Here is a 20,795-nt window from a genome sequence, read left to right as displayed (position 1 = left end):
GCACTTTGAAGAGGGGGAAAGAGGATTTAGTTTTATGGTATGTGGAACTAAGAGGGAGAGTTAGGAGACTTTATTGATTTTTTTGTTTTTTTTTTATATTTTTTATTGATTTATAATCAGAGACTTTATTGTTTAGACTTATTTTCCTAGTGACCTTCAAATGTATACATTCTTAAATTTATCTTATATTGCAAAATAATTAGATTCTATTTAAATAAACTGGTACTGGAGATTTCTATCAGATGTTTTGACTCCATACATGTACATATGTCATTGTTTTGAAGTCTGTTTCATGTATTATTAGTATAACTTCTCTAGCTTTCCTGTGGTTACTGATATGTCTTTTTCCATCCTTTTACTTTCAATCTATTTGTGTCTTTAAATCTAAAGTGTGTTTCCTGTGGACAACATAGAGTTGGATCATGTTTTTTTTTATGCAGTCTGATAATTTTTACATTTTAATTGGGTTGTTTAATCTATTCACATGTAATGTTATTATTGATATAGATGGCTTAATTCCAGTCTTGGATTGTTCAATTGTATAGAAATACAATTGATTTTTTCATATCAATCTTACATCCTTCAACATTGCCGATGCATTTATTGGTTCTAACAGATTTTTAGTGGATTTCTTGGGATTCTTTCTATATACAAAATCATGTAGTCTGCAGATTAAGATGGTTTTACATCTTACTTTCCAATCTAGATACCTTTTTTCTTTTTCTTGCCTAGTTGCTCTGCCTGTACAACCTCCAGTACAGTGTTGAAGAGATGCAATGAGAGTGACATCCTTGTTTTAGTACTGATCTTAGAAAGAAAACTTTCAGTCTTTGACCACAAATATTAGGTTAACTATGTGTTTTCATTAGATGTCTTTTTTCAGGTTGAGGAGATTCCCTTCCATTCCTAGTTTGTTCAGTTTTTTTGTCATAAAAGGATGTTGGATTTTGCTAAATGTTTTTTTCTACATTAATTGAGTTTTTTGTTTGTTTTTTTAATTGTATTGTGTGTGATTTTATTCTATTGTATAGTGATTTTTGTTTTTTTGTTCTATTGATATGATGTATTGTATTAACTGATTTTCAGATGTTAATTTGTATCTCTGGGATAAATACTACTTGGTCATGTTGTGTAATTCTTTTTATATGTTGCTGGATTCAGTTAGTAGTGTTTTGTTGAGAATGTTTGCATCCATATTCATAAGAGATAGTCTGTAATTTTCTTGTGATGTCTTTGTTGATTATGGTATCAGATTATCTGCTTGCTTTGAAATGCTGGCCTCATAAAATAAGTTGAGAATTGTTCTTTCCTCTTATATTTTTTGGAAGAGTTTGTGAAGAGTTAATATTGTTCTTTAAATGTTAGAATTCAGTGGTGAAGCCATCTAAGCCTGAGTTTTTTTTTTTGCTGGAAGTTTTTTAACTACTGATTGAATCTCTTCACTTGTCATAGGTCTATTCAGATTATCTATTTCTTCTTGAGTCAGTCCAGTAGCCTGAGTCTTTCTAGGAATTTGTCCATTTCATCTAAGTTATCTGATTTATATTTATTATATACATTTGTTCATAGTATTTCTTTATAACCCTTTTTAAAAATTTCTGTAAGGTTGGCTGGCAGTCATGTCCCCTCTTTCTTTCTAATTCTAGTAATTTGAGTCTTTCTATTTTTCTCAGTCAGTCTAGCTAAAGGTTTGTCAATTTTGTTGCTCTTTTCAAAGAACCAGCTTTTGGTTCCATTGGTTTTTCATTTTTCTGCTCTTTATTTTCTTAACCTCCACCCTAATATTTATTATTTCCTTCCTTCTGCTTGCTTTACATTTAGTTTGTTCTTCCAGTCCCTTAAGGTGGAATATTAGGTTATTGATTTGAGATCGTTCTTCTTTTTAATATAGGCACTTATAGTTATAAATTTCCTTTTAAGTACTACTTTAACTGCATTCCCAAAAGTTTTATGTCTTCATTTTTATTTCTCTCAAAGTATTTTCTGATTTTTCTTTTGATATCTTCTTTGACTCATTGGTTGTTTAGGAGTATGGTGTTTAATTTCCACATAGTTACACATTTCCCAAATTCCACTGTAGTCAGAGACATACTTTGTATTATTTCTGTCCTCTCAAATTTATTAAGGTTTGTTTCATAGTCTATCATATGATCTATCCTGGAGAATGACAGATCATTGTAACTATAAGATCTCATTGTAAAAAAAAAAAACAACAACAACTTCTCTGAGTGATTTTTTTTTCTCTTTGTGTTTCAGATTGTTGTTATAATGAGAGGATTGCCTGGCAGTGGAAAGACACATGTTGCAAAACTCATTAGAGTGAGTATGTGAAAGTAAAAGAATCAGTTGCTTTTGTTAGCCACTGGCCTTCTTAGCAAGCAATGTGATATTGATACAGATACTTCCCATTTGATCGGTTCTAGTTGGCCTACCTGGTAGATGCGGTCTCATAAGTTTTGATATGCTTAGACAACTACTTTTGCCTCTGCTTGATTTGAAGCCACGAGAAGATTGCATAGTATTTAGCCACAAGAGAGAACTCTGATGTGTACATTTACTAATTTATTCCATAAATTCTCTTTAACTGTCCTCAATATGTGATTCTTAGGATAAGGAGGTAGAGTTTGGAGGTCCTGCACCCAGAGTTCTAAGCCTGGATGATTACTTCATTACTGAAGTGGAAAAAGAAGAAAAAGATCCAGACTCTGGAAAGAAAGTGAAAAAAAAGGTATGATTTATTTCTCTCAGATTGCATCCTGATTCATAAATAGTATTGAAAGGAAAATGTGTTCAAAGAGAAATGTAGCTTTTTGTTGTTGATAATTAAAAGTAGAATTTATTCAGAGAGATGCACCCTCCATAGACAGAGTGCAGGCTGTTCTCAGAAGGCAAGAGAAGGGCCAAAAGTGAGGGGTTGGGTGTTTAAAGTAAAAGTAGATACACACTCCATAGACAGATTATGGGTTATCTCCAAAGATGAGGGAGTGAAACGCCAGAAATGTAGCTTTTTTGAACACAAACTTTAGTACTTAGGTGTGAAGGAAGGACTACAAAGTCATCTACCCAGATGCTAACCAGGGAAGGGTTTTAAGATGATTCTTTACTTTTGCTAACTCATCTCTTTTGGGGGCTCACAGGTAATGGAATATGAATATGAAGCTGAGATGGAGGAAACCTACCGTACCAGCATGTTCAAAACTTTCAAAAAGACTCTGGATGATGGTTTTTTCCCTTTCATCATCCTGGATGCCATCAATGACAGAGTTAGACATTTTGACCAGTTTTGGAGTGCAGCAAAAACCAAGGGATTTGAGGTATAGATTTAAAAGAACTGTAGAGCACTTTGTGTTATCATGTAAGTGCTGCATTTGTTTGCCTAATGAGTATTCATTCTTTCTTAGGTATATTTGGCTGAAATGAGTGCAGATAACCAGACTTGTGGCAAGAGGAATATTCATGGAAGAAAGCTCAAAGAAATAAATAAGGTGATTTTTTTGAAACATAGAAGGTGTTGTATTCTAAACTTCATTTTGCCTGTTTCATCACTGTTGTCTGGAATTTCTTGTTTATCCCTTTTATTCTCAGAATTTCTTTTCTACCTGCTTTAGTAAATATTTCTTACTCTGTATCTAAGTGAAAGAGGTGGCCTAGCTCTTCCTGGAACTAGCCTGTTAGACTTGATAGTGTTAGTTAAATTTGTCTTGGACACTCACTTGAGCTTTCTTTGAGTAGTTTCCAGAGATAACTTGATCTCTTGAATCTCAATTAGATGGCTGATCACTGGGAAACTGCACCTCGTCATATGATGCGTCTGGACATTCGTTCTTTGCTGCAAGATGCTGCTATTGAAGAGGTAAGTGTCCTTTGACTAGAAAGTAATATAAAAGTGACCTTTTTTTTTTTTACTTGGAAAAAAATTTAATTATAGAGAAGTTGCATAGATACTATAAGAACACCTGCATGACTTTCATTGAGATTCATCAGTTGTTAATATTTTGCCACATTTTTCTGTATATATACTTCTCCTTCTTTGTCATCGTCTTATTACTACTGCTGCTATTATTGCTATTACTGTGAAACCATTTGAGAGTTAAAATGCAGACATTATAATTATAGACCCCTAGATATTTTAGTAGATATCTCTCAAGAACAAGGGAATTCTCTTATGAAACTAGAAGTCTCAATTATCAAATTCAAGTTTAACATTGATAAAATACTATATTGAGTAATATAAATTTCCTGAATTAAATTTTCTGAATTCTCTCATATGCAGTCCATATTCAGATTTCACCAATTTTTCCCATAATGTGCTTTATAGCAACTTTTAGAAATCCAGGATCCAATCCTTTAATGTAAAATTAGTTTCTCACCCATGTCACTGTTATGAAAGACAAAGACTTTTTGAAGAGTATAAGCCAGTTAGCTGTTTTGTAGAATGCCCCTCAGTTTGGGTTTGTCATGATTAGCTTTAGGTTAGACATTAGCATGGATGCTACATAAGTGATGTTGTGTCCTCACTGCATCATGTCAGGAGGCATATGTTGTCAGCTTACTTCCTTATTGGTGATTTGAATGTTGATCACTTGGTTTAGGTGATACTCATCCAATTTTTCTACCTTTTTCTCTTTGTTATAACTAATCTGTAAGGAGAGACTTTGAAACTGTTAATATCCTGTTCCCCAACACATTTTCACAGATTGGTCATTCTTGCCAAAATCAATGATTAGTTTAGTGGCGATAAATCTTTATCCTGGAAAAGGAGAGATTTGTCTCTTTAATCAGTTACTACTATTTTGTTTGACCTCTTCCTGTAAATAAGAGTTATCTATACTCAATGTTGTCATTGTATTTTTATGTGTTTTTACCTCTCATGTCACTTCTCAACCTGTTTCCTTCTGGCTTCTTCCCCAACCACTCTCCAGAGACTCTCTCACCAAACATTTCCATGATAATGGACAGTTCTCGCTTCTCCTGTTGCATAATTTTGCAGCCACACGTGCTGTAGTTGACCATGTTCACCTTCTTGGAAACATTTCTCTCTTGGCTTCTTTGAGTCTACCTTCTCCTGGTTTTCCTCTTGCATCTCTGGCCGTCTCTTTTCAGTCTCCTTTGCTGACTTTCCTTACTACCCAGTCCTTAAATGTTGGAGTTCTTTAGGGCTCTACCCTAGGCTTTATTTTCAGCCTGCACATTCTATATAGGTAATCAGTCTTTCTGGTACCTTGGATTGCTACTTATATGCCCTTAATATTAAATTACAAAGGCTGGAATAAGTTTTATCAATATCTTAACAGAAATTATATCTGAGTGGAGGGATTATCGGCGGTTTTTATAATTCTACCATTATTTTCCAAATTCTCTACAAAAAATATGTATTACCTTAGTATACCTCAAACTCAACTTATTTAATATATAATTCATCCAAACATGTTCCTCTTCTAATATTCTCTATTTTAGTAATTAGACCCACCAGTCACTTGGTTGCTAAAACCCTGACTCTTTACTCTCCATTATCCTTGACTCTTCACTCTCTCCTTATACCAGAATTTGACCCTATCTCTCCACCATGTAGTCAGCCTAGAAGTTGTGTCAGTTTTATCTTATCAACTTCTTTAATCTATCTACGCTCTATTTTTATTGCTACCATTCTGGGCCAAACTATTATCATCTGACTTTTCACTATACTCTTTCTTACATTTTGAAATTTGCATCATACATGTTTTACTTGATTGAAATACATACTTGCTAAAGGTTTTTAAAAGAAATCCTAGTAATCCATAGTCATTCAAAACAGATAACCATCAACTTAGAACAGATCATTATATTCAACTCATAGGGAATTATGAAGATGGATAATCCCAGAAAAATAAAAGGCAGAAATACCATTCTGTCTTTTAGTAGTTCTGTTTCAAAGTTTAGGGTGCTAGAAATTCTTTAGTATGTAGCAGTGAATCTGTGCTGTCTTGCTCTGGGCAACTGTGCTCATTTCATATCTCAGTGACAGACTCAACATTTTCCTAAATGTTAACTCAGTCTTTTTTGTGTGTGATTATTGGGGTGCTATAGGTAGAGATGGAAGATTTTGATGCAAATATTGAAGAACAGAAGGATGAAAAGAAAGATGCAGAGGAAGAGGAAAGCGAACTGGTAGGAGACAGAACAACCACTTTGAACAAAGTGTCTCTTTATTAAAATTCTTAAGGTTTTAATTCAGATCTGTGATCAGATTACTATTGTTGACATGTACCATAATGGTAAAAGTTTCCATAATCATCCTCCAGGAGACTTTTGGATACTTTTTATTTTTCCCCTGACCAAAAGAAAAGAACCCTCTACTGTGTTGTTATAAGAAAATTTTAAGAGTGCTAAGAAACTTACCCTTGTACTCACTCATCTATTTGTGGGTGGCTTTAGGGGAATCTACTTTATAAGAAAATCAATTACACATGAAAGGGCATTCTTGCATTCCAGCAGATATGTGGTACAGCCTACCCAGTGTATGCATAATTGTCTCTTCTTTGCTACAAGATGTCAAAATTGAGTTTCTGTCAACTAAGGCAGAAGAACGTATTGAATGAGGAGGCAGAGGGTTGCCACTGACTGCTGGATTTGTTCTTCTGCATTTTATCCTATTAAGTGATGGGGGGAATGATTTGACTGTGTAGGCAATGCATTTTGCTTAGGCTGATTAAAGGCTTACGTAGTATGAATTCAAAGTTCCCGTGTACCTACTGTAAATGCTTTTGATCACACCTCTGTAGTGATGTTTGCCTTAACCTGTCATTCAAGAATATGCGATCTATAGACTTACTAATGTTATTTTCAGTGTTTGCTAATGGGATACAGAGATTAGCGATACTTCGGAATAGTGTTGCTTTTTTAATTCAGAATACTATTTGGTTTATTTAATACTTCAGACCTTGCTAAAGCTGCTTTTCATATTTTTCTGAAAATGTACAAAGTGAGAACCCTGATCCCTACCCCATAGAGAATACAGACTCTCTAAGGAGTGGTCCCTTCAACCCATGTGTGTTATACAGGACTCTGGATAGAAATTGTGTGTTTATATAGAGATGGTGTCAACCTCTACATTCCTAGATTTCATATGTGGATTAAAAAATAAGCTTAAAAGTTAATGGCATTTGAGTCTCAGTATGTTTTTTTTCTTTAAACAAAGTATTTTTATGAATTAGGTTGTATTTTGACATACATGATCTAAGATGTAGGCAGGAAATTCACTTAAAGGTCCATGCTGTCCTGGAATATGGCTAATGACCTCTAGCTACTTGCAGCGTGTGTACTAGGAAGCAGTCATGTGAGAAGTCTATGTATAATGTTAGCTTTCTGAAGCTCCGTCTTCCTTTTGTGGAGATTTCAGTTCAGGGTGTGGTTCATAACATCTGATTTGCTTAGGTGTAGGTCAAAACTTGGAACTTTTAATTGAATATACTATTATTTTAAAAAGTGAAACACACTGTATTACTGTTTTTCATCAGAAACATGGCAGTGAAGCCTTAAAACTCTACCCTGCTGGACTATCTCTTTTATTTCCAAGTGGCCTAATATTTCAAACAGTGAGATGATTTTACAGTTTTAAGGAAGAACAGGGTGGTTCCAGCAGGGGGGAAGCTAATATACTCGTCTTGTTTATCTTTATGTGATAAAACTTCTCTTAACCTTTTTTCAAAATGCAGAATCCAGATCTTCTACTCTTGGGTTCTATTCCAAGAGTAAAAGATTATTGGAGAAGTTTAATCAAAGGGTTAAGAGCAAGTCTCATGTCATTCAAACCACCTTAATGGAATTATCACTGAACTTTGCGTTTTCTACTCTGTACTGATTACTCCAGCTGGGTGAAATCCAAACTTTTCTTGGTTAAGAGACTCCTTTGGGGGGATCAATGGTATATTTTGTCTTCTTTAGTGCTTCATTGAACCTAATAGATATGACTCAGAATTTATAAATATATTATTCTAGTTATGCTTAAGGTTTTCAGATGATTTTTGAGATATAACTGTACAAATTCCATCAGTACAAAACTTTTAGCACCATTACTTCAGTCTCGCTTTGTCTTGGTTTGTTCTAAAAATGTATTTGGAAAAGATGGCATAATTTATAACCTGAAATACTACCTAATAAGTTGAAACTGAATTACTATTCCGGCTTAAGGACTAGAAATGTATAAAACCTGTAGGTTTTCTGGAAGAATGATGATGCTCTAGTAAACTCTTAACAGAGAAGCTATTGTTATGAAATGTTCAGCATACTTTCCAGCTTTACCAGTGTGTCAGTCTATTCTATGAACTTGAACATTCCCAATAGTAGAGAGATACGTTGATTCTTAAAAGAAGATGCTGACACCTTTGATGAATCTGTCCTGTATAATAAGTCCTAGTAATAAAGTTCTGTATGTTAGGATCTAATGGAGAATAGAGTCCCAATGAAGGAAAAGGGGAATCATAGTGAATTATGTGGAGAAAGCATATACTTGCTAGGTGAATAAACTGAAGGACTTAACTTCATAGTTAAATAGGTACCTTGGGAAATTTGAAAATCTTAGATAGGATTTGGTTTAAAATAAACTGCCCAGATATTTTATTAAATGAAATATAAATTGCCTGTAGAGATTTCTGTTTTTTTGTATAATAGGAAAATGTAATTTTAAAAGACATCAGAAATAATTATCTAGTTTCCAACTGATGAAAACGTAATACTCTGAAATTGAGTCAGTATTTCAGAGATCTGACTGGTAAATGGACTGAGTCATTTTAAAATGAAATTGAATTTCATAGTTGTGTTCAGTGATACCATGTTTTCTCCTTTCTTTCGAGTATCTAAAATTATACTGGAATATAAAGTAACTGTCTTGAAGAACACTCTTTGGACCTCATGGCTACTATCACTTGAGAATAGCAGTTGTATTTAGAAAATCACCTAGCTAGTATTATAAGTCCTCTGCTACTCTGAATGACAATAATTTAGCACAGTAACTACCATACATTCTTACAGTATTTGCTGTACAGCTGTTGTTCAGACTACAGTTGTGTGTCCTGAACTGTAGCCGCCTCAAAGCGCCTTCATGATACTATTCTGAAGTGACTACTCTGAAATTTGGCAGTGAAGTTTGGTGAATTTGGTAATTTGGTTTCTTCAAAGATAATGAGACTGTGTTTTCCCTAAGGATATATTTATAACTAGTGAGTGGAAACTGAATCCATTCCCAGTTTTAATGCTTTTCCAGTTCAAAAGTGATATGCATGTATGTGTCTCTTTCTAACCCTTCGAGCTTCTCTCTGTGTACGATTTAGGGTTACATTCCGAAAAGCAAATGGGAGATGGACACATCTGAGGCAAAGCTAGGTGGGTATTTCCTTTTTCCTGTTTTTATATGTGATACCTGATGGTAATGGTCATAGATCTTTCTGCTGTAAGAAGAACAAATTTCCCAAAATTTCTGCTTAAACCAAGATTTTTGGCCTACCTTACATCCTTAGTCTGTTTTGCTGGCTTTCTTTGTATCTTGTGACAGAGTAAAAGAAGAGTATTTTAAAAACACTACCTTCAGTACCACTTAAAGTTTTTAGAGTAAATGGAAATATGTGATAAATTTAGTAATAAAATACTGTCACTTTTAAAATCCGTTCTTTAATATTAATCAGAAACGTTAGCGCCAGTGAGATTTCTACTTTTTTAAAAGAATATTTAACTGCAATCCAAAGTTGAACTTGATTATGAATACTTCGGGTAATAATAATAGTAATAATAATAAAAATTGAAGTTTAAAAAATAATTAAAAGATAGTTATTTTTGTTGTATGATGAATTAGAGTTTCTGAATGGGAGAGGTAGATATATAATTCAGGTTTTTGAGGAGCCTGCTTTGTAAGATTCCATTTAAATTTTCCTTCAACTTGTCTTTAGTGCCAGATTACAAAGTAAACTGGTTAAAATAATTGTCTAAATCAAAAACTGGAGTTGCTTAAAGTGAGGCTGTCTGTCAAGCAGAAAATCATTTATATCCAATGGATTTTCCTCCAAAATTTCATACTAATATTGCAGTACTTTTTTTTTTGTAACCTCACCTAAAGAGAACCATTTAACATACCAGGATGTATTATAAGATAATGGGATAAGAGTTTTTTAAAAGATTGACCTTACTAATGTATGAAGTGTGACTGTTGGTCTCTTCATTTCTCTTGCTGTATTATGTTGCTACTCTAAAGCTGAAGTAACCAGAGAAATATATCTTAAATTCATAGAACAACTTTGAGTCATTTAGCTGCTTCACTGTTTGGGGCATGTTATCTTTGTTTCTGACATCAGAGGGATGCATTTTATACACAGTTGCGTAGGCTACACCTTTTGTTTTGCCCAGATGATCATGTGAGCCATTGATATTGACCAGGTCCCATGTTAAAAGACAATTCCATAAACTGTAGTTATTACCATATTATTGGGATAGGTGCTTTGTGCAAAGTCTGAAATATTTTTCTAGTGTATGGTATGTGAAAATTATATATAGTTACTGATATATTCTTCCACTCATCCTCCCTCTGTGGGAAATCTTAATAAAAACCAACTATCTCCTTCCCTAAACTTTCAAAGCATTCATAATTGTTTAAATGCAATTAAATATGTAGGAAAATCATAATTACAAATTTCTTTTTTGATAATAATACTTCAGGTCTGTTTATTTTGACATTAGATTAAATCTCATATTCTATACTTACAGAATAATCTGTAAGGCTGTGTAAGATCATTCCTTCTTTTCTGGTTCTCTAAATAGTGATTATCTTTTGGGGCAAAGAGAAATGGTAAATAAAGAAACAAGGGGAATGTAAAAGTGATAAATATTTTAGTTAAGCATATGATCTTTAGAGGCCTTCTGTAATATATTATCTAGGATAATGCTTTTTTTAAACTTGAGCCAGTCCATTTTCTATTTTCCTTTCTAATTTCTAAAGAGAAAGGAAAATGGAATTTAGTTATTACAATTCAAGAAAATATGACATTAATCTTGGTGTTGATTTCTGGAAAAAATTCTGACCTGTCCACCATTTGCTTCTCAGAAAATACATTTGACTTTGATACAAATTCAGTCCATTTTAAAGACAGAATGTTAGTAAATTCCAAAAATAGGATTGTTAAATAAACCATTTCAGTTAAAGGCACTGAAGTTCTAGTAATGAGTCTAGGAAAGAAATTTTAACATGTTTGCAGTTGGGTTTTTGTTTGTGACAGTGATGTTTCATATAATGACTTGCCTCTTGCACCACTGTATTATCTTGAGAGCTAAACCATCTGTAGAGGAAGGCGAATTGAGTGTGCGCATTCTTGAAAGTGCTTGTTTGTTTCTTTGAGATTGGTCCATGGAGCCAGTGGAGAAGATTCTTCTCTAAAACATGACTCTCTTCATCTGAGAATTAGCCTATTTACGTTGCCTTCCTTGTCATAAATTCAGTAGATTTGAATACCAGGCACAGTTTATTTTTCTGAGTACTTTTCCAACATTCTTAAGTTACTCTTGGTAACATGATTATGCTGGGTGGAAACAATATTAAGCTTTAGCAGTGTCATATATTGAGCCAGACTAGCTGAATCTATAACTGAGGAATATTGATTTACAAATGAGTCTGCCAGTGAGAAAATACTCACCTATAGCTATTAAATCTCATTGCAAATTCTTGATCTATGTTCAGTAAGTACAATATACAGTCCAGCCTATGCGTGAGTGTTAAATTGAAAGTGGTGTAATCTTAGAAAAATTCAGAACTAGCCTGAGCTGCATCTGGCATGGGTGTCATGGAGTTGTTGAAGACTGCGTGTGGCTCACCTTCATTAGCACCTGACTGACTCCCTTCCAGCTGGAACACAGGCACCCTAATGCAAGGGTGGGTGTTACATGCCATACTGAATGCTGGGGTTTCAGCATTGAAGCTACTTAAATTCCACTGACATTATTTTGGTTTCTTAAACTGAGAAACCAAAAGAATATTTTAGACTGTTACCATCTCAATTTAGGTTTCTTTATATCAAGTACTTTTGCTTTTCTCATCTCAGTGTCATTTGTCTCTGCTTATGAGTTACTGTGTACTGGCCTTCTCCGTGTCAGGCAGTTTCATCTCTTCAGTTATTATTTATATAGGCACGTAACCCTTGTATGTTCACCATGAACAAATTTTCAGAAATAATTATGTTTAGAAAATACATAGATGTATCTAAAATTTTTTCCTGTTGTGCTGTAATAATAATATAATCTGTTTTGAAGATGTGGTAAAATTCTGTGACCTGCCAAGTTGGATATTTAAACTTTCATCTTCATCTTAAAACTTCACCTTTTGAAACTCAAACCTCTGGGAATCATTAGCATGAGTGTATTGGACACCAGTTGTCTTCTGTAACTAACAAACACCCGATTCCTCTTCCCTCACCTTATGCCATACATCTGTGTGTTTGGGTTTCCAGGATGCCATCTGGAAGAGCTATGAACCTTTCTTCAGCCCCAAGAAGGAAACTTTAAACACGCTGTGCACAATAAAATTTCAGATTAAACATTACAAACAAGGGTTTTCAGACTAGATATACATGCTCTTCTGAACTTCATGTTGCAAATATGGGACTCCTGGTCTATAACTCCTGGCATACACCCAGTGTATGAGGGAAAGTTCTTGCAGGTTTCACACTCCCCTTCTGTATTGCTGCCTGGCCATGTTCTATTCTTAGGTTTGAAATATGAAAAGTTTCCCTTGAAATATGTTAATGTCAAAGTTGATCTTAATAAGTTGGAAATCCTTTGAGGTTTATTTAATAAGTGTGTTGGAGCTGCCTACTCTTCTCGTAATACTGTATGTACGCTATTGAACTGAGAACAGTTTTATTGTTTATGGGACTTCCTTGGTTTTCTAATACCATATTCTATGTCCCTGTACAATCAAGGTGTCACTTCTTTAAGATCTTGTATAATATGGCCTGTCATATATATGTAGATTAGAGCCATTTGGTACAGCATGTGTTTTACAGAGGAGATTAGAAGACTGTTTCTGTTGAACTCATCCATGTTAAAAATTTTCCAAAGTGATATGATAAAAATTTCTTGAGTTTTGTAAAGTGTTGTAATTTGACTTGCTGATTTTTCAATAATATTGCCTTTATGGGGGAGGGGCTTAGGAAATAAAAGCTTTGCCAATTATGCAAACTCTTACTGGTTTTTGAGGCCTGTATGGTATGGCACAGTTAGTTGTGTGTGAAACGTTTGAAGCATAAACTCACTTGCCTTCTGCCACTGTTTCCATTGTACTTTTCTTTTTGTATCAAGTTCTCTCCAACTTGGTGTCTGAAAGGTTTCTATTATATACACTCTGTACCCTTTATGAAGTTAAATGAAGTGTGGTTATGGTGTGTTTCTGTTTAGGTTTTCCTTTATTGACCTGTTAATAATATTGTGTTCATAACTACACGTGAGTCAAAAGTTTAGTGCTTCAATGTAGCTAAAAAGAAAAATACATGCATGTTTTATATGTATATAAACATATTTCACATGTAGAATTCAAAATCAGAATTAACAACCAATAAAAAAGACAACACATTTTCATCACATGTTCTTGAAGACACCGAAACTCATATCTCATAATTTCTGAATCAGCAGTCCCTGTTCATTTAATTGATTACAGCTTGGGGCCTTTGGAAAGCCTAGCCCTCTCGGATTGAGGATTCAGAAAGACAGTTCAGACCCGGCCACTTCAGCTGACTAGCCCTTAGCCTCAGAATGGTCAACAGCATTTCATAGTATAACCAAAGAAAGTGGTGATTTGTGTAGTCAACTTTTGCTTAAACATTAACTCATGGTGAATCCTCTCATAGCATCAAAATCCCAAGAAACCGTTAATCTAAAACCTTTCTAAACATTACCTTGGCTCACTGAGTTTTTGTACTACATGCTTTTCATACGGCATGGTATCACACGTGATTGCAGGTCAAATGGGTGGTGTTGATATTGTTTTCAAGAAAAAAAAAAAGAATGGAAGAAATTGTGTTTAGAAAAACCCAGTGTTACGTTTTCCTTCAGAACATGAGAGTTGAAGTGTTGTGATTTTAGCCAGGGTAGGAGGACGAGGAGGCCAGGAAACAAGTGCCTTCTCTTGCTCTGCCCGTATTTGTTACTTAAACCAGCACAGTAATGTAAAGGCTGACAGTGTGAATACCAGATAAACAATGGAAGTTGCACAGAACTTGATACTACCTCAGCCAAGAAGATAGTTGGGATCTGCAAATAAGCTGCTCTCAGAAATGCGGATGTGCCCTCTCACAGTGTTCCAGCCTTCTTTTCCCTTGTTTGTGTGTTGTGTGCAAACTCACACTCTTCCTTAATGCTACGGCTCTGTGTTTGTCCCTCAGACAAGTTGGATGGCTTGAGAACTGGTACTAAAAGGAAACGTGACTGGGAGGCTATTGCCAGCAGAATGGAGGATTATCTTCAGCTCCCTGATGACTATGATACTCGTGCTTCTGAGCCTGGGAAGAAGAGGGTAAGAGACTGTCAATAACCACCACCAGAGAAAGGGCTTGTTTAGGCATCTGGTTTTAGAATGTTACAGACAGATATTCATATGAATGCTACTTTTTTGAGAGTGATTTGGTTTATACTATATCATATTACACATTAAAAAAATTAGTCAGCCCTTACAAATTATCAGATTGAAAGGTAGAAATAACTTAAAAAATGGAGAATAGACCCTCAGGTGGCTAGATGTTTTCAGCCTTAAAGGAGTTTGGAGTGGCTGCTTGTGCCATTTTGTCTTAGGGCAAAAGACCAGATGCAAAGTAGAGTATTGAAGAGAATCTGTGGGACTTCTTAGTGGATTAGATGTGGAGAGCCCAGCATGGATGGAATCAAAGGTGACTCTTCAAGGTGCTGACATAAACATTCCATTTACTGAGTTAGCAAAAAGTAGGGGAGTTGTAAGTTTGAGAGTGAAAAATCAGCAGTTCAGTGAGTGTACCAGTTAAGTTAAGTGATAATGGGACTCAGGACTCCAAAATTTAAAAGTTCAGATAGAGGTAACTGAAGAAGTAAAGAATGGTGCATTGTTAAATGATACTGAGAAGACAGGTAAATTGGGAAAAGAGAAAATAGCCATTGGATTTGGCAACGTGGAGATCATTGATGATTGATCAAAAATAAGTCAAACTTTCTTAGAGAGTTGAAGGACAGAAGCAAGTTTGGAGCAGACTGAAGAAGAAATAGGAAATGAACAGCAAATGTAGACAACTTTTTGAAGAAGCTTTGCTATGAAAGGGAGCAGAGAAATGAAGCCAGGATGTTGGATAAGTCTTCCACATAGATGTCAAATTCAAGAAAAGTGATATTTGCATCTATCCTTTAAAACAAAATAACAGAGTAAGAGGGATCATAGTGTATATGATCTACATCAGCCTATTCCAGCTGGTCTGTCTTGATCTTTCTATATAAGTATGTACAGACCTACCCTTCTTTTTAAATGGCTGCCTAGAGTGCTACTGTTTGGTTGAACAATTCGTTACATATCCAGTCTCTTATCAGTGGATGCTTGTGCTATTTTCATTTTATTGTTACTATAAATACTGTGGTGAAAGTCATGATGCATATGCCTTGGCATCTTTTGGACAATATATCTCCAGCTTATATTTTTAGCCTTAAAGCTTCAAGCTCATAGAATATGATTTATCATTCTGTTGGATATTGTGGGATAGTTTTCCCAAAAAGTTGTACCTATGTTTATACCCACATGTAAGTAAATACCAATTTTTCCACACTTGCACCAGCAGTGCTGTTATCAAACTTTTTAATTTATGGCAATCTGATAGGTGAAAAAAAATTGTATCTTGTTTTGCATTTCTCTAAGTAAGAATGAGATTTTTACATACCATTTCTTTTTTTTTTTATGAATTCCCTCAGTACTCTAATATTAAAATAATATTTATTATAAAGGAATAAAAATGCCAGTAAAACTTCATTATAGTGGATACCCCTATGTAGAACTCCAGGTTTCAAAACTCTTTCAAATATTGCAGACAGTCCCTAGGCCTGCCCTTGCCTGTGTGTCTTGAGAGGATGGGGAAGAGAGACCTGATTAGTGGCCTTCTGTACGTGCCCAGCTCCACCCAGAGACTACTTGTATTGATACCTCATATTCCAGTTTTACAGTTAGGGCAACAGAAGTAGAAATAGCTCTTTCTTGGGAATAATAATTTGAAGTGTAGTTTGGTAACAATGAATTGTCTCAAGTGAGAAATATTTTTCTCTAGTTCAGTTTTAGTCAGATTGCTGTCTTCTATAAGGAGTATGTGATCCCATGTAAGTTACTTTGTAAGCAGGGTGGGTGTAAGTGACTCCTCTTTTAACTCTCCTCCCTGCCTCCCACCCCCTTTTTAGATAATTTTTGACACTTAAACCACTCGCCAGAATCAACATCAGAGCCCAAGGAAAGCCTACAGGTAGCAAGGAATGCCAGCCTCATTAGTCATTCCTTTGCTGAGGTCTCTTGATTTCTGTAATTAAGCTTTTTACAAATATTGGGCAGGTTCCTGGGATTAACTTTCACTGCAACACAAAGGTAGTTCTGTAGAGTTAATCATATTAGAATTTTACCAAAATGGCTAAGTTTTAAAATATAATTCATTTCTTAAAAGTTTTACTTGTTTACTTGGGTATAAAATGGTAGCTCAAGTGGACTTTAATTTGTGTTTCTTGATTACTGTGGAAAAGTCAACATTTCCCTTGTTTTGTTTGCTGAACCCCATACATTTTAGAAATATTTTTGGTGACAGTGGATGCAGTATACATACCTGAAATGAGTGTTGGTCAAGACTTTTCTTTATTAAAACATTTTGTTTACAGTAAAGATAAAGGGCAAAAAATTGATATTATAAATCTCAATAAAAGTACCTCTAGGAAGATTGGAAGGGACACTGACATTTAAGAAATCATTTCTAGCTGAAAGCCATTATTCTACTCCTTGTGTTTCTAAAGTTTTGGTAGTCATTCATTCATTCTACAACATTGCATATCTGTGTGTCAGGTCTGTGCCTGAGGCCTCTTAATGAGTGGACCTAGAGTAGAGGAGTCCAGAATGTAAATAAATAATGTTAATGTATCTGTCTGTTAGAGATGTGAACAGAATACGGTAGTTTCCAAAATATTTTCATTTCAACTTTAAAATTTTGGGCATTTGTGCTAAAACGTATTGCCTATCTAAAAAGTAATTACATACTTTTCTAATTCCATGTTCTTTATTTTATCTGAGTTTTAAAGACTTAGAATTTAAACTGCAGATTTAAAAATTAGCCTTTAGTTTACTCAGGGCAGGATTGATCAGTGTGCTTAATTCTGCTAAGGATGGACTGTGGACTGGTTACCAATTCTTTGTTAGTGGCCACAATCCATCTGTCCGTCCATCCATCCATTTTTCATCCCCCTTAACCATAGTCATCTTTTGCCAGGATGTACACCCAAGAACTGAGAGTGTATGAATCTGTCAAAATAAATACATCAGCATTAATGGGCAGAAGGCTCAGAGAGCTTGGTATACAAAAGCCCACATTATTTATTAGGCTTTTTACTAAAGCCCATGAAGGAAATTGAGCCATAATTTTTCTACCCACTAAAAATCTACTTTAAAAAGAATCAGGTGGTGTCCATTTTTCCCCACAACTGTTACTATGTGTCTTGTCTTTGGCCAAGTGGTTGCTGAAAACAATGGTCAGGGAAAACAGAACGAAACAAAAGCCTAATCATTTGATTGCTGTTCCCTTAGATGGTGATAGGGAGGGTCAGTGTACCTCTGAGAACAATAACACACTTCCAGGTCCACAATGAAGAGCATGCTCTGGTTCTCTTTCCTGTGACAGACCACAGTCACAATAAATCACAAGCCGTATTTAAAATGCGATCTCTGCAGACTTTGGTACTGTGCACTGCACACCTGTTTCATAGTCTAAGTATTTCATCTTTTACAGAATATACCTGTTTATATTTTTTAAATTAGTAATATATGTAAAAATATGTATTTTTAAAAAAATATCAGAGTACCAATAAAAATGTCCCTGACCTATATATTTGTAGTTATAATTTTGCCATAAATAACATCAGCTGAGTCTATGCCTCTTGGCCTATTTATCTCATAAATCAAAGTAATAGTACCAGCTCTCTGTTTTCTAAGATTAAACTTCAAAAAATATTTGTTATGTGGAATTAAATAAAACTCAGTCCTTGATCTAGAGTATCTACAATCTGTTAGGGAAGAGAGATCTATAAATGGTTAATTGCAATATCATGTGGAAGTTCAAAACTAGACATGTCAAAATCCAGAAGTAACTCCAAGGAGGCAGTGATTAATTATTTTATTGGCAAAGGACAAGAGGGGTAAAGAAGAGGTTGTTGACTAGGTTCATGCCAAGTAGACCAGATTAGAGCACAATTGTTTCAGGAAGAGAGCCTAGTATATGCAAGGTTACAGAGATGGGAAATGGCCCAGTGTGCTCTGAGAGCTGAGAGTAATTTTGTATTGCTGTATAAAATGCCATAGGTACTGCCCAGAGATGCTGCAGGAGAATAGTCAGGGCCAGGCCCAGAGGGACTTGTATGCTTGGATTTTAGTCTGTAGAGGAAAGATTTAAAGCAGGTGAGAGTCACAGCTGTGTGTATTTTAGGGAGATTCCTCTGGCAGAGTGGACTGTGGAGGGAGTAAGAATGAAGATAGGAAGACTAGGTAACGGTTATTGCTTTACTTCAAGTGAAAAATGAGGCCAGTGAACTAAAAAGGAGTGACAGAGGAGATGGAGGGGACAGGGCTGAACTGTTCAGGAGCTGGAGTGATTAAGACTTGATTTACTAGAGAGTTTTTTCTTTCTATAACTTAAGATCTGTGGCTTTCTCCAATTCTCCCCAGTTAATTTCTAATTTTTTAAACTCCTGGTTTCAAATTAGTTACACCTTTTAGAATATTCAGAGAGCTAAGAGGTTCTTTGCATATTTCTTCATATCTAAGGCCCAGCCTAATGCTGTATTCTTTTTAGGTGAGATGGGCAGACCTGGAAGAAAAGAAGGATGCAGATAGGAAAAGGGCCATAGGTTTTGTGGTCGGACAGACTGATTGGGAGAAGATCACAGATGAAAGTGGTCACCTGGCTGAAAAAGCCCTCAATCGAACCAAATATATATGAGACTTAGTTTTTGAATGGAGTCATTGTTCCTCTAAGGTAAGGGTATACAGTCATATAAATAGCCTACTCTGTGTTGTTTTAAAGGGTTTGAAATAAAACAGACAGCATGCTTTGCTTAAAATGCTTCTTTTCCTATATTATTTCCTGGTTCTAAAAGAGGAAGTATGTATTAATTGCCAGCATTTACAATACAGAGTATTGGAAAATAAAGCAATTTTCTGCAACCTGGCTCACTTATAAAAATGTAAGACTTAAGAAAACCTTGGATTCTGTAGATCTGGGAAGGAGTGGAGTGATGGGACACTAAGGTCTGCTGAATTTTCTGTCTGTTGTTTCCTGGCGTGACAGCCTTTTCTTTTCTTTCCAGGTGGTTCGCTTTGAGGTGATCTGAAGCCAAGGCCTCTAGGAGCTTCGTTGTGTGTCACCTTGCTTCCACGTTTCAGTTTTTGTTTTGTTTCTACTGCTTTAGTTTTTTAAAGTTCTCCAGTGTCCCCAAGAGGTATTAGAGTCTTGCGCTACCGAAGCAAGATGTTAATTTTTCTTTTTAACTACTTTGGGGAGGGAGGGAGTGATAGCTTAACTGCTGAAGCCAGGTGAAGGTCTGCCGGAGGACTCCAACAGACAATGTTCCTCCACTGTACAGTGTCACAGACTATCTCTATCATCATTGCTTTGTGGCTGTTTTTGTTTTTTACTGTATGTAACTGGTAGCTGATTGTACTAGGATTTAAAAAAAAAAATAAACTTTCATGATAAAGCCGATGAGATTCATGGGCTTTACAGCATGAGCCCCTTTCTCTTGTTTTCTTAATTTTACTTGTATTGCTTTTCTAATATGGTGTGTTCTGATTACATGCTAGTTGAACATCCCAAAACCTCTTTCCCATGGAATAATATGTGGCTCAGTGATTCCATAGCACATGTTGTGAACATAGCCTCAGTGATGTTCGCCAACACTTACCTATGTTTTCTACCTGATTTCTTTCTCTTTGCGTCTTGAAGACTAGTAGAGACAATTTAAAATACTCATTGGTTCCCTGGAGCACATCTGTTCTGTATCATGATGTTTTATTGTTTTATTCTTTCTCTTCCTGCCTCTCTTCTTTCCTTCTTCCTCTTTTTACTTTCTCCCTTCATGCTCTGTTATGTTTTGATTTTTCCCTGATGTGACTTTGACTCCTGGTGGACAAAACTGATGTACTCAGTGGAACTCGGGAGCTTGTTGCCTTACTGCTGAACTCAAATTGTTGATTTTTTAAGTCAAGATGACAGAGTAGGAGTATGGTGAAGTAGAGCACTCTGGCAGGCAGCCTTTAAGTCCGTCAAGTTTTCAGGTTCTTGCCAGATTGCTCGTTATTGGGAAGCATGGCCTGCACAGAACTTCCTCTCATGATGGTACCAGGGAGCACCTAGAAATATTCAGAGCTAAAACTCAAATATCGTTCCTGTTTAAAAACAAAAAAGGAGCTATTTTCCCTTTTTCATTCTGCAAAGAAAAAAAAAAGTTATTTCCAGCACAAGAGAAGACAGAGAAGAGAATTTTCTTCCTCAAACATCATTTCCACTTTGTAATCTAACTCAGCAAGCTGTAAATTT

General features: G+C 35.3%; 1 protein-coding gene across 4 annotated transcripts in view; it reads left to right on the top strand.

The window, feature by feature from the left end:
• YLPM1 (YLP motif containing 1) overlaps positions 1 to 19,987 on the top strand; it is a 58,484-nt gene extending 38,497 nt beyond the window's left edge. For 3 of the 4 annotated variants that reach the window (XM_074365234.1, XM_074365235.1, XM_074365236.1), the window contains exons 12-21: positions 2,257 to 2,319; positions 2,609 to 2,728; positions 3,138 to 3,314; positions 3,402 to 3,485; positions 3,770 to 3,853; positions 6,067 to 6,147; positions 9,309 to 9,360; positions 14,394 to 14,524; positions 19,053 to 19,235; positions 19,567 to 19,987. In XM_074365234.1, the coding sequence (XP_074221335.1) occupies positions 2,257 to 2,319; positions 2,609 to 2,728; positions 3,138 to 3,314; positions 3,402 to 3,485; positions 3,770 to 3,853; positions 6,067 to 6,147; positions 9,309 to 9,360; positions 14,394 to 14,524; positions 19,053 to 19,199 (939 nt within the window). In that variant the 3' untranslated portion in view covers positions 19,200 to 19,235; positions 19,567 to 19,987. Of the gene's footprint in view, positions 1 to 2,256; positions 2,320 to 2,608; positions 2,729 to 3,137; positions 3,315 to 3,401; positions 3,486 to 3,769; positions 3,854 to 6,066; positions 6,148 to 9,308; positions 9,361 to 14,393; positions 14,525 to 19,052; positions 19,236 to 19,566 lie in introns of those variants that run through there. The other variant, XR_012507459.1, reaches the window with a different exon arrangement.
• Positions 19,988 to 20,795: the final 808 nt, after the last annotated feature.

Source organism: Camelus bactrianus, chromosome 6 (genome assembly GCF_048773025.1).
Source record: "Camelus bactrianus isolate YW-2024 breed Bactrian camel chromosome 6, ASM4877302v1, whole genome shotgun sequence".
NCBI lineage: Eukaryota > Metazoa > Chordata > Mammalia > Artiodactyla > Camelidae > Camelus > Camelus bactrianus.
This window is presented reverse-complemented; position numbering and strand designations above follow the sequence as displayed.